The 16,766-nt window shown below is 34.4% G+C and overlaps 1 protein-coding gene across 4 annotated transcripts; it reads right to left on the reverse strand.

Moving 5' to 3' along the window:
* Positions 1 to 1,780: 1,780 nt before the first annotated feature.
* On the reverse strand, positions 1,781 to 16,493 carry LOC107045512 (stromal membrane-associated protein 1). 4 transcript variants are annotated; one of them, XM_015267834.1, is made up of 5 exons: positions 16,215 to 16,493; positions 13,881 to 14,014; positions 10,363 to 11,217; positions 10,119 to 10,262; positions 1,781 to 7,395 (listed from the first exon to the last, which is right to left on the reverse strand). In XM_015267834.1, exons 1-5 carry the CDS (start codon positions 16,330 to 16,332, stop codon positions 7,297 to 7,299), a joined length of 1,350 nt encoding a protein of 449 aa, XP_015123320.1. In that variant the 5' UTR covers positions 16,333 to 16,493; the 3' UTR covers positions 1,781 to 7,296. The 4 variants fall into 4 exon arrangements, with proteins under 4 accessions (XP_015123320.1, XP_015123309.1, XP_015123315.1 ...); XM_015267823.1 differs by having other exon boundaries at positions 10,119 to 10,289; XM_015267829.1 differs by having other exon boundaries at positions 10,143 to 10,292.
* Between the last annotated feature and the right edge of the window lie 273 nt (positions 16,494 to 16,766).

Here is a 16,766-nt window from a genome sequence, read left to right on the forward strand (position 1 = left end):
ATTTGTTCTTTTCGAAATTCCGCAAGTTTGGTCAAAACACCCCAAAATAGCAATGATTGACTTTGATTATAGACAACATGAACTGAATTTGACTGTATAACTATATATTACATATTTTTTCAATACATAATCGAAATTGTTTTGGGGTGTTTTGACCAAATTTTCGAAATTTCGAAAAGAAAAAATTAAAAATAAAATAGATCCAGGCGGATACCCAATTTGGATAATGGCTCAAAATACTTGTTTTGATTATAAGAATTACTGAAAAAAATAAAACAAATCAAAAGTGACGTAATTTGTACAGTTCAATTTTTTCAACTATTTGTTTCGAAAATTCATTATTATGAGCATTTAGGAGTTGAAAAAAAAAATTACTAGAAATACTCGTATAGGCGATAAAAAATAGAAAATTTTGACGCTTAATAAATCAAAATCGGGCAAATAGCACTCGAGTTATTCGAAAAAAGGGAAAAATGTAAAAAAAAATCATATCTCCGAACTGGGCGGCCGAAAAAATCTGAAAAAATTTGAGAGATCGTTTTTCAACCCCCTCCTCTCCCCCCAATCGTAGAAAAAATTAATTAATTTCCAAGAGGGTAAGGGTCAGCGGTTGACTCATTTGGCGAGGAATATCTCGTATAGAAGTAACTTCTTTTTTTCTTTATCAATTTTCATTTGGATTCATGTTGTATTGGAAATCATGGATATGTTTCATATATTATAGATTAAAAAAACCGTCACAAGACGGTAATTTTTTGGTCATACGACATGACCTAAAAATGACGGTAATTTTACAATTATATTTCGAATATAATTTCAATTTTTTTGCTCCCTATTCTTAGATTGTCCAATTTTGCTGGGAAACGATGTAGAATGATTTGAAATTAAAAAATACTTGGCGGTCTACATTTCGGAAAACGAAGAATTAATCGACCGTATTAATTCAAAAACTAACATAATTTTCAATAGAAGTTCAATAGAAATCCAATAGAATTTTGTAGAATTCGAGACCACAATAATTGTTTGAATAGGGAACTTGCATGAATTTTTTTAAATTTTCCAATCTCAAGTTTGGGACCTGAATAATTCATTCTTCATTCACAAACGTTTGAAATATTGCTCATTAATTAATAATTAGCTGTTAAAAGCTGAAGATTTCAAACACTTTGAGATCGCTAATGACGTCACACGGACGGTCGAGCGCTGGACCAATGCCACAGAATGGCTCGAGTCGACCTAACCCAATCTTGAGGTGCGCCTCAGCCAATGGAGGACGACAACTCCCCTCTCTCTTCATTCTCGACCAATGAAGCGTTACTTGACCGTCTTCGTGACACCATAAACGAAAAATTGACTTAAAAAACAACTGATTTTGAATTCAGTAGCGAAGTGGTAAAACGGTTTAAGTCAACTTAGCTTCCAGTTGAAATTTGAAGAATATTTCCGAATTTAAGGGAGATAGCGAAATTTTCGTAATTACATTTGTTGTAGCTCTAAATCGGCTCTACAAAAAAGGTTATAACAAAAAATGTTCTCTCTCTTAGATTGCGAGATATTCATTGAAAACTGGTCAATAGTGAAAATTGACTTGTACCACTTTACCACTTCGCTACTGAATTGATTTCGTCACAAAATATTTCTATAACAATTCATTAACTAAAAAAAAATGATTCGAATTGAATTCCAAATTGATTATTTTGAATTGTAAAAAATGATTCGTCAGGAAAAATAACATGAAAAATTCAACAAACGCCTGCCACAGGAAAAGACAAAAAAAATGAAAATTTTTACTCAATATTTATTTTTATATCTCAGTAATCATCATACCTCCCTATACATGCACGCATTTACAGTCATTTTTATTGGCTCAAGACGTCATCATCCACAAAAGTATGAACGTCAATATCTCGGTGATATATAAATTACGTAATCAATCCGCACTGAAGGAGTAAAACCTATAAAATTAATTCGATTGCATCCAACGAATGTATTATGCATGATAGTATTGCTTCCCTCTTCTCATCTCAGTCCGACATGTAAGAAGTAATAAAATAATAATAATACGTAAAAATGAAGAACACGTGGACGCATTACAAGCTACAGTAACAATAGCAATTACTACAATTACCAATGGTATTTAAGTTCCTCTTTTTCGTACGACTAAGGACTAATACAATCGTTATTACGTGATAATTTCATTTATCTAAAGTTTAAATTTTTGGAACGATTTAATCGTCAATCAATTATTGATAAAAAAACTTCAACTGATTTTATTGTATAATAATCATCTGTAAAATTTAAGTTCACTTTCAATTATTCGATGACCCGGGACATTGGGGAACTCCAGTTATGTAAATTATGCAATTAGTTTGGAGGGAAGTGAATAGGAATGAGAGATCCATTCGAAAATTTCATACGGGTATTTCGTTTATTTCAGGGGAAGTGAGATTTAGAGATTTTTTCTGATGCACTCATGACAGAGATAGTTGAAAAATTGATAAGTAGAAAACGATTCAAGCAGAATATGAAGAATTTATTGACAATTGTCCTTGAAGTGAATGATCTTGAGGTGAATTAAAATGTCAATAGAATTTTTTGTGCAGAATTTTGTTAACAACAAAAAAACTCTTTGATATTTTACCCTGGAAATCCCCTATCTGGTCAATAATTCACATATTAAATCAATTATTCGTTGACAAATGCTTCTACAAAACGTCAAGAAACATTTTCTTCCAGACCTCTTCTTTTCAAAGATATTCAAAAAATAACTAAAAATTTCATTAATTTTCCTCCATCACTTCCTTCCAGAACTATTTCTCCAGTTACGATGACCTCCACCGTGGGGGAACTTTAATTTCTTAAATTATTCAATTAGTTTGGAGTAAAGTGATGAAGATTAAGAATAGAAATTTCATACTTGTTATTTCGTTTATTTCGGAGCAAAATGAGCGTTTAAGATTTGTCCTTGAAGTGCATGATCTCAAAATGAAATAAAATGTCAATAGAAATTTTTGTACAGAATTTTGTTGCCTATAAAGACTACCTCCGATATTGTACCCTGGAAATCCCTCATCTGGTCAATAATTAAAATATTAAATCAATTATTCGCCGACAAACGCTTCTACAAAACCTCAAGAGACATTTTCTCCCAGACCTTTTCTTTCCAAAGATATTCAAAAAATAACTAGAATGAATTTTTTGATTTCATTAATTTTCTTCCATCACTTCCCTCCTGAACAAATTCTCCAGTTACAATGATCCTCAACATGGGGAACTCCAATTATTTGGATTATTAAAATTATTTAATTAGTTTGGAGTGAAGTGACGATAATAGAAATTTCATACTAGTTATTTCGTTTATTTCAGAGAAACATGAGCATTTGAGATTTTTTCTGATGCACTCACACCAGAGATAGTTGAAAAATTGATAAGTAGAAAACGATTAAAGTAGAATATGAAAAATCTATTGACAATTATTCTTGATGTGAATTTTTAAGATGGAATAAAATGTCAATAAAATTTTTTGTGCAGAATTTTTCTGACAACAAAAAATATCTCTGATATTTAACCCTGGAAATCCCTCACCTGGTCAATAATTAACCTCAAAGCAATTATTTGTCGACCAATGCATCTACAAAACATCAAGAGACATTTTCTCCCAGACCTCTTCCTTTAAAAAATCCTTTCAAATTAAACAAAAACAAAATAACCAGAATGACATTTTTCATTTCATCAATTTTCCTCCATCACTTCCCTCCTGAGCTATTCCTCCAATGATTTCTCCATCGAATGCATCTACCGAAGCACACAGTTCCAATCACCCATATAAATTCATCTAATACCTCTCGGCTTATCAAACATTAAAATTTAAAGCCAACAGACTCCACTACATCCATCAATCGTCTCCTACGACCTTCGATCTATCTACTTCCTGCGACACTGCCTTGGGATCAACAGAGGAAGAGAAAATAAGTTTCAATTGCCGCAACGGTCGAGACTAGTTTCGATTGACAGAAAATAATTATGTACTCTTCGATCAACAATTTGATCTTTATTTCTCCTCACAACTCCGGCACGAACAACAGGCCGATTATAATACTTCAATAATTACGGTTTTTTACAATTAGGCGTCCCAGTATCGGTAGAACAATAAGTCAATGATTCCACGTACGAAAAAATTTCATAGAAAAATCTAGCGAATCTGTTGGAAATTTCTAATGGATTTCTATTGAACTTTTATAAGTTTTTGAACGATTGGATTGAAAAATCCAACTCTCTTTGCGTTTTTAGTCAAATGAAATTTTAAGAAATGTTCAATGGAAAATGTTCTCTAGAAAAAAGTCAATAGCATTCTATTTATCTATAGAGTTGTATAGAAACATGGAATCTACTGGTTTTTCAAGAACACGCGCGGTAAACCTGTGGAATTCTTCATTACAATCTGTCAAACACTAACAAAATTCTCAATAGAAGTTCAATAGACATCCAATCGAATTTCTCTACCATATTCGCTAGGTTTTTTTAGGAAATATTTTCATGCGTGTCAGGGGGGACAAGAGTTATTGTCGAGTTGCGTATGTTTCAAGAAAGAAATTTCAGTGGACGGTTTACAAAATTAATTTCTTCCGTGGAGTGGAGAAGTGATTCAACCATTCTAGTGAACATTCATCTCATTAATTATCAATTTCTCAATTATTTCGGTAATGAGAGGAAATAAATTTTGAGAAATATTTTTTTCCAACATTTTTTGGGCTTGAAAAGTACTCTTGACACTCTTCTCCTAAAACTGCTCATTTCCAAGATGACTGAGAAATTGAGGAAAATAATTGATTCCTTGAATGAAATAGTTAATCGTGAGATTTCCTCGGTAATGATTAGATTCGCGAAAAAATGTCGGGGCATTTGATATTTTTTTAGAAAATTTTCTAAACTCCAAAAAGAATCTTCACATTTTTCTCTGTCCAATTAATTTCCGAGGTACATGATTTCGAGTGTATGAGAATAGGTAATTACTTGGATTAATTTATTGATTATTAAATTATCTCGGGAATTAGTGAATTCACGAGAAAATGTCAAGACCTTTTTTTAGCCAAATTTCTGTGCTGCAAAGAAATCCCATCAACATTTATCCTTCAACTTTTAGTAAAACTGTTAATTTTTAAGATAATTAACGAATTACCCAAAATTTATGATGATTGAATCCAATCGTTAATGTCAAATTATCTCAGTAATCAGTGAATTTATACGAAAATGTCAAAAGATTTTTTTGTGAGAAATATTCTCATCTACTAAAAAAATGTTCTGTCGATATTCTTCCTCGTGAAGTTCCTAATGTCTGAGATAATCAGTTAATGAATGAAAATTCCACTGAATAACTTATTTCATCACTTCGTATTTCATCGATCTGCATGATCCTGTTGCATTAATCGTTTTTGAGATCGAGCGCTCAAGACATTAAAAAAATAATTATAACAAAATCATGTCATTGCCGTCACCAGAGTTTCGCGTATGGCGCGGATTCCAACTCGACAATTGATTAATGAAGCACGTGGAGGGGCACAGGGGAATTAATTTCCCCCGATGTTTGAGAATAACATAATACTCGCCAAAGACCACTATCACTCCACTGAGTGATTCGAGTGAATCAGTTCAGCTGAGATATAGAAAAATCTGGGATTAACGATGTCATGGGTATCTCCCAGAACGAAGCTTCAATATGTTCGACAAAAAAATTTCGTTCATCAAAAATTGGTGACGCTTCCAACACGTCAATTCAGAGAGTTATCGATCAATTAAATAAGCAATAATGAGGCTCATCCACTGATTCTTATGACGTTAGGAGTTTAAGGGGACAATTCACTCCTTCAGAGGATAAAAAAAAAATTAGAATAAATGCGGGGCAGTGCAGAATGATGCACCGAGCGTGATGAGGGCGAAAAATAATGGGGTACCGGGGCTAATGAGAGAGATATTTTGACTCTTCACGTCCACATGACCTCATGAGAAACTGCACGTCCATTACATCTTCCTTGTTTATCTTCATGATATTGCATTCGTCTTGCTAGATTGACATTGTGATAGGAATTACTCGCATATTGTCCTCTATCAGTAAATGAACGAAGTTTTTCCTGAACGGTCCATGGGATACCCCTGACATCCTTAATCGAAATATCTCGAGCAAATCGAATACTTTCGCTATTGGAAAAATAATTACTGCCGATAAATCCTCTTCACGTGCAATAAGGCGAATTATCTTGACACATGATTATTTTGTTTCTTGTTATTTTCTCTTGCAAGTAGTAAAATATTCATTGCAATTGTCATCTATGAGATTATAGTATTTACAATTGTCAAATATAATGAAGATTGTGTTGTCGATAGTGTCATAACGTGACATTATTTTTCCATCAGTTTAAATTCTTTTCATTAATTTTGTAATTTTTATTTTGATCCTATGGAAATGTAGACACCCTGAATCACTGTGTATTCCTTTCGCATTCCTCTCTTTATTCATTTCTGACAAAATATTCACCACGTACGGATTATTTTTCTTTACAACATGAATTTGAGTAGTTCAATAGTAAAATTAAACAGCTCCAAACAGAGTCTTCAGAGTATATTGCAAATATTTCTGAGAGGAAGAGATTTAGGAAAATTATCCCGAGATCTTATCACGAGGAATTCCATACTCTACAGATGAAATCTTTCAACAATTTTTGGTAAACCTCATAATTTCAGACGTATTTACAAAATAATCTGCATGAGATTTGGACCAATTTAGTAGTGAATTGATAAACCCTATTTTTCGTCTTGAAAAAACGTCGGAGGGCCATTTTTACAAATGGATAAATTCCGAACAATAATGTTTCCCTGAATTTTGCTCTAAGATCGGTCATTATTGAGATAATTCAGGATTCATCAAGATTCTGAAAATCTACTCTTTCTATTCCGTTCTGTCACATTGTATCACTTCACGACTAAATATATTCTTTTATTTTTTTTACAATTTGCAATTCTATGGAACTTCCATCTCCAACGTGTCTTTTTTATTTGTTTCATTACCCGCATAAACAGTAAATTTCCATCCAATACAGGATAATGTTTTGATTGAGTGGAGACGGTTCAAGTCGACTTCCATGAGCACGACAGCATGTACCTGACAATTTCAATGAACCCGAACCACAACTGCTGATTCCACACCTTTCCTTTCACCTTCGACACGCCTAGACAAGATCGAAAGGGCGATAAGGTGGATAAAAAGTAATCGATATCTAGCTACCAGTGTCAGACACGTCGTTACTGCCACAAATTGCTAGACAAGGTTTGGCCGGGAAGTGCAGCAGGTGGTGGCTTCCCGAGTCCCCCCAAGGACATCTGAGACATCTGCTGAGGCAACTGGAATGCACCATGAAAGGAAGTCAATTAGTTTTTTTGTCTCAGGGCTGGGGACCAATAGCATCACATTTCGTTGCAGTTGAAGGATTTTATTTTTTTTAGACTGAGAGAAAAACAAACAAGTTTCTGAAACGAGTCTTGCTTGGGCAAACAAAATCGCTAGGTGACAATTCAGGATTCATCAACTACTGAAAAAGAAATTACTAAAAAAAGAAATTGTTTGAAGAAATTACTAAAAAGGAAATTGTTCGATTCGTATTTGAAGGTCTCAAACATGAATAATTGCTCTGCTTTCGACAACAACGGAATATTTGTCTCAAGAGGCGGATGATTCACACGAGACGGTGCCTTTTCAGGATGAAAAATCTCATACAGAGGAAAGATTATTAAGAAATATTTTAATATCAGTAGCGAAGTGGTAGAACGATTCAAGTCGATTTTGGCTAGTGGTCAGTTTTCAATGAATATCTCGTGATCCAAGGCAGACAGCAAAATTTTTGTTGAAACCTTTTCGTAGAGCGGATTAAGATCTACAAAAAAGGTTATTAGAAAAAATTATCTATCTCCCTTAGATTCGGAGATATTCCTCGAAAACTGAGCTAAGAGCTAGGTCGACATCAATCGTTTTACCATTTCGCTTCTGATATTTTGTCTCTGAGTTACAAAATTGCTATCATATCATATTTATTATTTCATTTAAGGCCCGGCTGGATTATCTTTTGAACGTGATCTTGATTGTTTTTTTGCTTTCGAATGGAAGCCTTGCGATCGGTCATTTTTACTATCTTCTAATTTTGCTTGGAAATGATGTAGAACGCCATTAAACGTGAAGATATGATGTTTTTAGAAAATGCGTGTATGTATGTCCGTATGTGTGTGCAGATTTTTCGGAAATTTTTTATAAATCTCAACAAAAAGACAAGTAAAGTTGCAGCTATAAATCTGAAATTTTGTCACATAATTGCTATCATTTGGGAGCAGCTCTGGGCGCAGTTTCAGCCCAATCGATCAAGTAGTTTTTGAGATACAGCAATTTCGTAAAAATCGTTTTTCCTCAATATCTCAAAAACTACGTGATTTAATTGAATTTTTTTACGTCAAAGTGTTCTTTGTGATAATATCTATCAAATTAAGTCATAATATCCCTACAAAACGAGGGACAGTTTGATGAGAATTGCCATTTTTTATTTTTATGATAAGATTGATGTATACACGATAACTCCCGAAAAAAATGATAGGATATTGAAATTTGGTGAGATTGTAGCTCTGATGATATTACAAGATGAGTTCGGGAGTGGGCGAAATCGAACAAGTGGTTTAGAAGATGTTCAACTTTTTGTGAAAAACTGTATTGCTCAATATCACCTAAAACACTGGTCCAATTTCAATTTTTTTTTCAAAATACTCGTCCTGCTGCCACTTATCAAGATCAATCAAAATATTCACGTTTTTCTATTTTTTTCATCTCAGTGAATTTGACGTCCCGTAATCTGCGTAAAAGTTCGAATGAACCCCATAAAAGTTTGCCTACTAATCAGTATTATAGCGTCTCACTTCCGTACAAAATTTTGGGTCGATGGATTCAGTACATCATGGCATAGAACCATTTATCTAAAAATCGTTTTTTCTAAAAAATGACACATCGTCACTTTATCGATGATTTTCGCGTCTCGATGATTAAAAAAGTCATTCCACATTAAATTATGCTCATTTCTATTTTATATCGTATTGTTAAATATTAGTCGATTTCATAATAAATGAATATTTATTAACGATTTTATGGCGAAAAAGGCAAGAAATACAAAAATACGTGATGCGTCCGCGGAATTGCCAATTCTCATTTTTGAAATTGGAATTGCTACGGATCCGTTCGGAAGCTTATTACTAATGGAATTGGTAGAAAAAAAAAGACTAATAACACATGAAGAAACAGTCACATGGCTTCCGTCCGATAGGAGTTCTACCCTGCTTGTTTATATTGATAATTTGAAATGATCTCCAATTGCTATTCTGGTTTACATAGCCCTGGAGTCTCCAAACATTATAATTGTACAATCAAAAAAACGCAGAAAAAAGCTTAACATTTTCAGATAGCGTTTGTGAATAATATTGGGAAATAAACCTAACAGGGAGGAAATTGCCAAATAAAAATTTGATGTATCTAATGGCTGTTAGGTCGTCATTTGTCACAGTAGCCAATAGCTGCCAGATCGTTAGTTACCATAATAAATTATCCATCCACTATTTCCTCTATCGGACATATTTCTTAATCTTTATTAACAACGCTCTTTGCAAATGTTCAGTTTTTTTCTACTTTTTTTGATTGTACAATCATAATTTTTAGAAACTCCTGCGTGATGTAAAATCCAATAGAAATTGTGATATATTTTACATTATGAATATGGAAAAACAATCGAGATAACGTTCGAAAGATAATCCACCCGGGCCTTTAAGAATTCATTTATTATTCGTGATTATTGAATAACCGAAACAAAAACCACTATCTCTTGTTTCGCATAAAACAAACATTTTTCAGGAGCAAAATAACTTCAGCATCAATTTCCATCAAATTTAAATCCAGAAAATTTCATCTGACTCGTCCTTTCCGTTTCCTTCCCTTTCTGTACACCTCTTATCTCATACATATTCCAACTCCTGAAGACCTCTAACATCCACTAATGACTAAGCTCCCCTAAAACTCAGTTGAAAAAAAAATCACTCACCTGCGTCACAAAAGCATTACTAACCGGAGCCTGCGTCCCCAGATTGAAGAAAGGATTGCTCCCAGGTGCAGGTTGAATGTTCTGCGCGAGCATTCCACTCCACCCATTACTGCTGGGCACAGCAGCCTGCCCCATCTGGATCATCTGTGAACCAACAGGTGTCACACCACTCTGCTGTCAACACAAAGCTTCAGTACTTCCTACAAAAAAATTATTTCCAATCCCCAAAGCCTCCAAAACTCACCATCTGAGTCTGCATAGCAATGCCAGAATTGATAGCTCCCATCTGCATGTTCCCCCCCAGAGAATTGCCCAGCCCAATCCCATTAACATTCATCTGACTCCCAGTCATTTGCATTTGTCCAGGCACGATCTGTCCAAAACTCCCAACATTTTGTATCGGTTGCGTGTACTGGGGTAACGCCTGTTGATTGTAAATACCACTGGGTACACCAAATACTGATTGTTGACTCGGTGTGCCATAAAGTGCGAGAATACTGTCTTTAGTCATTTTACTTTTTTCCTGGGTGCTGGGTGCTGGTTGATTGAAGAAACTCTCCTCATCAGCTTTGCTGGCAGTCGTTGTTGCCGTTTCTGTCGTGCCATTATTTGATGCTGATGTTGGCGATGGTGATGCTGTTGGCACAGCTGATAGGAAGGATGAGAATATGTCGTCACCAGAGCCAGAGCCATTTGTGCTGGTCTGATTCGTCGGTCCGTCCAGACCCAGAAGGTCCAGGGTAGCTCCACCATTGTTACTTGCTCTCGAGGCCTTCGGACTCACTGAACTACGGGGCTTCGGCAGTTGGGGCACCACTTCCGGTTTTTTCACTGGGGGGAGGGCGTTCTGGGTGGTGCCGGACTTGCTGCCCTCCTTCTTTCGTCTGCGTTGCTTCTCCGCTTCGTCGTCCAGCTCCTTGTCCCAGTTGACTTTGGGGAGGGTTGGGGGCACCCACTCACGGGCTATATACTTTTTATGCTCGTACTTGGCACGAATGAAACTCTCGAGGCTGCAATCTGTTTGCGGACGACGAAATGTGTCGGGGAGATTTGCCTCGTACACTGCACGGGCTCGGGAATTTCCCATCTGTTGGAGACTCTGAAGTGCACAGAATTCGTGGATTAGGGGAGCAAAGATCGACATCAATCATTGGATTGTTAATAATTCGGGGTTTTAATTGGGGAGAGTGGGGCAACATGAAACAGTCGAAAAATGACTGATTGACGGAATTCAAGCAAAAAAATTTTTTTTTGTTAAATATTTTGTTTTATCAACTTTTGTTTATTAACTTTTTTTTATTCTTGAGAGCACTTAATGAGAATAATAATTTTCCATTCAGTAGAATGAAAAATTATTGAGAAGTTTTGACGGGAGACGATTTTGTCAATGGACTAATTGAAAAGAAAATGAAAGAGTAAAATCCTAAGTCTAGTGGAAGGCCCAGAGGGAGACCGAGAGGGGGAAAAAGGAAAATTTGATGCTGAATTTCAGTCGAATGAAAAATGAAAAGTGTAATCGGTCTAATCTAATCAATTAAATTATAAGATGAGTAGAAAATTATTATTTTCATCAGTACTCCCGAGAAAAAAAAGTCGATAACAAAAAATTAGCAAAAAAAAATTTTTTTACTTAAATTGCGTCAGTCATTTTTCCACTGTATCATTTTGCCCTACTCTCCCCTATTTAATTAATGATTAAGGCCCGGTTACATTATCTGCCGAACGTTATTTAGATTGCGTTTTTTGTTACATTTTCATCTCGAAATTTGAACTCGATACCCCGTCACCCAGAGACCCCCAAAAATGATGAATTTGGTTGAAACAAGCAGGGGGCCGAGCCCTCCTGTCAGAAGGCATATGACCGTTACTTGATGTGCCATTTGTCGTTTTCATTTTTATTTCTGCCAATTGTATTGGTAGTAAGCTTCTGAATGGATCCGTAGGAATTTCATTTTTTAATTGAAAAGTGGCACTTTCGATTGAAAACGTTTCCTCGAAACGTTTGACCTTCTAAAATTGAAAATTAAATTTTGGGTTTATCCAGTGGGATAGGCATATCTACACGACCCCATTTTTAAGAGATGCTTCCATGTGAAAATCAATGATAGAACAACGATATGTAATTTTATGCGAAAAACGTTTTTTACATCAACTGCTCTGTTTCAAAAAGTATTGAATCGCTCAATCTCAAATTTTACACAGGAGTGCAACTCGATGATACTAACAACATTCCTCAACATTTTAGAACTTTAGTATATTCTTCACTCATGTAATGGAACGTCAAAACAACTTTCAGACAATAAAAATAGAAAAACGCCAATATCGTAAACTTTGTAAGAACAGGTATATATATTTTGAGAGAAGTAGATAAGAGACATCAAGACGAATATTTTGAAAAAAAAATTTGAAATCAGATGAATGATTTTTGAGATGTTGAACAATTGAATACCTTTAAAAATATTCATTCGATTTCGTCCATCTGAAATTCCAGCCTGTAGTATAGTAAGAACTAGAATCCTAACAAAATTCAACTTTCTGTCTCAATTTTTTCAAGCGTTATCGTGTTCACATTAATTTTACCACCAAAATTAAAAATGTCAATTACTGAGCGACTCGCAATAGTTAGCCAGGCATATTATGGTCTGATTCGATACATATTGTCATAAGGAATATTTTGACGCCAAAAAAGTTCATTTGATTCAGTAGTTTTCGAAATATTGAGAAAAGAAGAATTTTTCGAAATCGCTGTATCTCAAAACCTACTGGACCGATTCAGCTGAAATTTTGCCCAAATGTGCTCCAAAAAAATGCCAATTATGAACCAAAATTTCAGATTTTTATCTATCACTTTAGTCCTTTTTGTGTGAAAATTTATTTAAAAATTCTCAGAATTTTGTACGCACAGGCGGACGTACACACAGACATCCTCTAAAAACATCATATCTCGACGTTTCATGACATTTCTTTTCAGCAGGGGAATTTCTTTTCAGCAAAATAAAAAAAATTGAAAATCAGGATTTTTTTTTGCCATTTCAAGATGTTTTTTCCATAAATTTTGAAGAATTTGGTTAGAAGTTTATAGAATACTTGAGAATTTTGTAAATTTAATTTGAAAACATTCCACAATTTTTTCAAAAGGCTTATAGAACCTGAGAAATTTTTTGGAATTTTCAAGAAAATGGGAGAATTTCTTTCAAATCTTTTAGAAACTGGCGATTTTTGCTGGATTCTTCCTCAAGAAATTCTTCCTTAAGACTATTGCTCCCCAATAGAATCAGCGCAAAAAGCAAGTGGAATTTTTTAACAGAATTCCAATAGAGATCCTATAGAAACCCCACAGAATTCCTATAAAATTCCAATAGATTTTTCTAGCGAATGCGCTAGGTTTTCTATAGAATGTTTTCATGCGTAACTAATCCTAAAAAAAGAGCATTGAAAATAATCCAAATGCATTAGAAACACATTGCCACAATGATAAACAAGTTGCTACCACATGTCCCCAACGTGTGGTTTTCTACCGTATATTTGATGATGATGATAAGCCTATAACTTCCCAATGACTCATCAGGTGAACCAGCCACACACCACTTGTGCGGGCTACTCTCCCTCCCTCCTGATTTTGCAATAACTCAAAGTTACATTTAATAACACGTGGGCTGGGACTTCTGATCCGTGCTAATATATTCGGTTATGCGATACAATAAATCGGGGATGATACCCACGATATGAGAATAATTATGGAACAGGGGATTATATAAGTACCACGACTTGCTCCGGTGTCCAAGTGTCTAGATTCACAGATTTGACTTTGCTGATGTGAACACCCAAATTCCTGTGAATTCCTGCACAGCGAATGCAGAGGAATATCCCCAGGTTCCAGCTTGCCCATCTTGGTCCTAGAATATCAAATAATATTAATAAAAGAACAACATAGTAAAATCGTCAAGTTGAAAATAAAGTGAAGAATAATTAAAGTTGAAATCAAGTCATCAAGTCATCAAGTCGCCAAGTTGAAATTAAAGTGAAGAAGGAAAAATTAATGTGTAGGTTTAATTGTGGAAATCTTGTGAACGAAAGAGTTTTAGATTAATTCATCAAGAGGTTTTTTCTTGTAGGTTCTGAAAATCTCTTCAAAAAAGACGTTTCGATTAATTTTTCAGAAACTTTTCCTTTTCAATTTAATCATTAAAAAATTGGGAAGAATTTTTTCGTTGAATTTATGGTTTTTCGTCGCAATTTAATTGATATATATAGGTAATTCAGCAAATATCTTGATAATTCAAAAAATCACGCAAAAGGGGTCTTTTGATGAGTTTTCCCAAATCTGCATCCAAGAGATTTACAAAGTCACAAAGAAATCAACCAAATTGTTTCATTAGGATTAATAATTGATTAATTTAATTGCTGATTATTTAGCGAATATCTGGTGACAGACGAAGTTTACATAATTTTCTCCAAGAACTTTTGCTGTAGCCTTTACAATTCTGTACCAGAAAAAGATTCTTTTATAAATTGTTTAACAAAACTTTTTTCGTAGCTTTCAAAAATCTCTACGAAGGTATCTCCTGATGAATTTTCTCGAATTACTTCGTCTGCAAGAGATTTACAGAGTAACAAAAAATTGAGTAAAAATTTTGCACTAGAATTTGTAAGTGATACATTTAGTTGTTTATTATTCTCTAAATGTCAGATGAACGACGAAGTTTACACCATTCTTTATAGTACTTCTTCTGCAGCCTTCTCAAAATTCTCGGAAAAAAAAGATTCTTCCATAAATTATTTATCATTAACAAAAATATTGGAACTGAATTTTTCATTGGATTGATAATTGAGAAATTCGAATGCAGATGATTCTGTAAATCTCCGGGAAATGTAGAGGTTTACGAGAATTTATCGAGATGTTTTTTGTAGCCCTTGGAATTCCCTACAAAAAACGTCTCATGCTCTAATTCTCGTGACATTCTAACAACATTGAAATTACATGTTGCTCCAAAAATATACTTATTTGAATTAAATATAGTTTGAAGACCAATCTCGCGTATATGAAAATTTATCAAAAGATTTTTTTTTAGCCCGCGAAATTCCTTACAAAAAACGTCGCATTCTAATTCTCTAAACTTTATTATTCTCAAGATATTTGTGAAATTATACCAGCATTGAAATTCCATGGTACTCCAAAAATTTAGTATTTCAATTAAATTCAGCTCAAAGATTAATTAGAACTGAAATTTCCTTGCGAAAATCATATAAAATGGAATGAAAATCATAAATGAAAGGAATTTTATGAGAAAGTAGTAGCTGAAGGGAATGTAGGGTTTACGAGAATTTATCAAGAGATATTTTTTGTAGCCCTCGAAATTTTCTATAAAAATTCTTTAAATTCTTTAAACTTTGTTATTAGTAAGACATGTACAAAATCATAATATTAAAATTGTATGTTGTTCGAAAAATGTATTTACTTTATTAAATTTGGTTCGAATGTCAATCTAGAGTTTATGAAAATTTATCGAATGATCTTGAATGATGATTTTCTAGACCTTGAAATTTTCTATAAAATACATCTGATGATAATTCTTCAAACTTTCTGCCAAATGGTACCATGTACCAATGGCAGCACATAAATTCTTCAAACTTTGTTATTAGTAAGACATTTGCAAAAGTATAACATTAAAATTCCATGTTGCTCCAAAAATGTATTTATTTCAATTAAATTCAGCTCGAAGGTGAATTAGAACTGAAATTTCTTTGCGAAAATAGTCCAAAACGGAATTGAAATCATAAATGAACTGAATTTTCTGAGAAAGTAACCGCGTGAAAGTCACAATGCGAAATTAATCGAGTTGTCAATGCTGACGTTGGCTCATGATCGCTGTCAGTCATCCCCTATTATGAAATTAAAAATCTATAAACCAGAGTCTAATCCAGGAAGACAAAACTAGGTCGTGGTAAATCGATAGAATCTAAGACATATTAAACTTGAAAAGTGATTCAATGTCAAAAAAGATAACAGCAGCCTCGTCTACAGCTGAGGGATAATCGCTATCGTGTACAAAGAACCTGTCGTAAACAGTCGGCGCTACGTCAGCCAGAACAAACCTTTCGCATCGCAGTCGACACAGTACTTATTGTCCTCATCCCTTAACATTTGCGTGAGGAGATCTTGACATTTATCCTGAATCTGCTTGGCTCGCTCCTTCTCGAAGCGGGACGTCATATTGATGTTGTTGGCTTATCACACACTTCGATCGAGTTTCTTTCGCACCAACTTGAGACTGTTGTGATTGAAAAAAAATATATATTTATAGGTATATCCGGCTACTCGGGTGAGCTACCCACTGAACGTTTTACGGACTGTGGAGACGCTGATGCGACGGGGCCATGACACGGGTGAACGTCACAATCACGGAATAATTGGGGTTCATGAAGACTGGCAAGCTGCGATTCATTCCGTTATTTTTGAATCGTTGAGTTGACTCAGGAGATGGCGGCACGAGCGAAAATTCTCACGGCGCGAATATGAGCGTTTTTACAACTTAGGGCCCGGGTGTATTATCTTTTGAAAGTTATCTGGATTTTTTTTATCTTTCGTAATCCAAAATTGTCAATTGAGTGGTACATCATGTAGAAATTTCCAAAAATTATGATAGA

The sequence above is a fragment of the Diachasma alloeum genome, unplaced genomic scaffold (assembly GCF_001412515.2).
Source record: "Diachasma alloeum isolate Michigan unplaced genomic scaffold, Dall2.0 Dall_scaffold_00180, whole genome shotgun sequence".
In the NCBI taxonomy this organism is placed as follows: Eukaryota; Metazoa; Arthropoda; class Insecta; order Hymenoptera; family Braconidae; genus Diachasma; species Diachasma alloeum.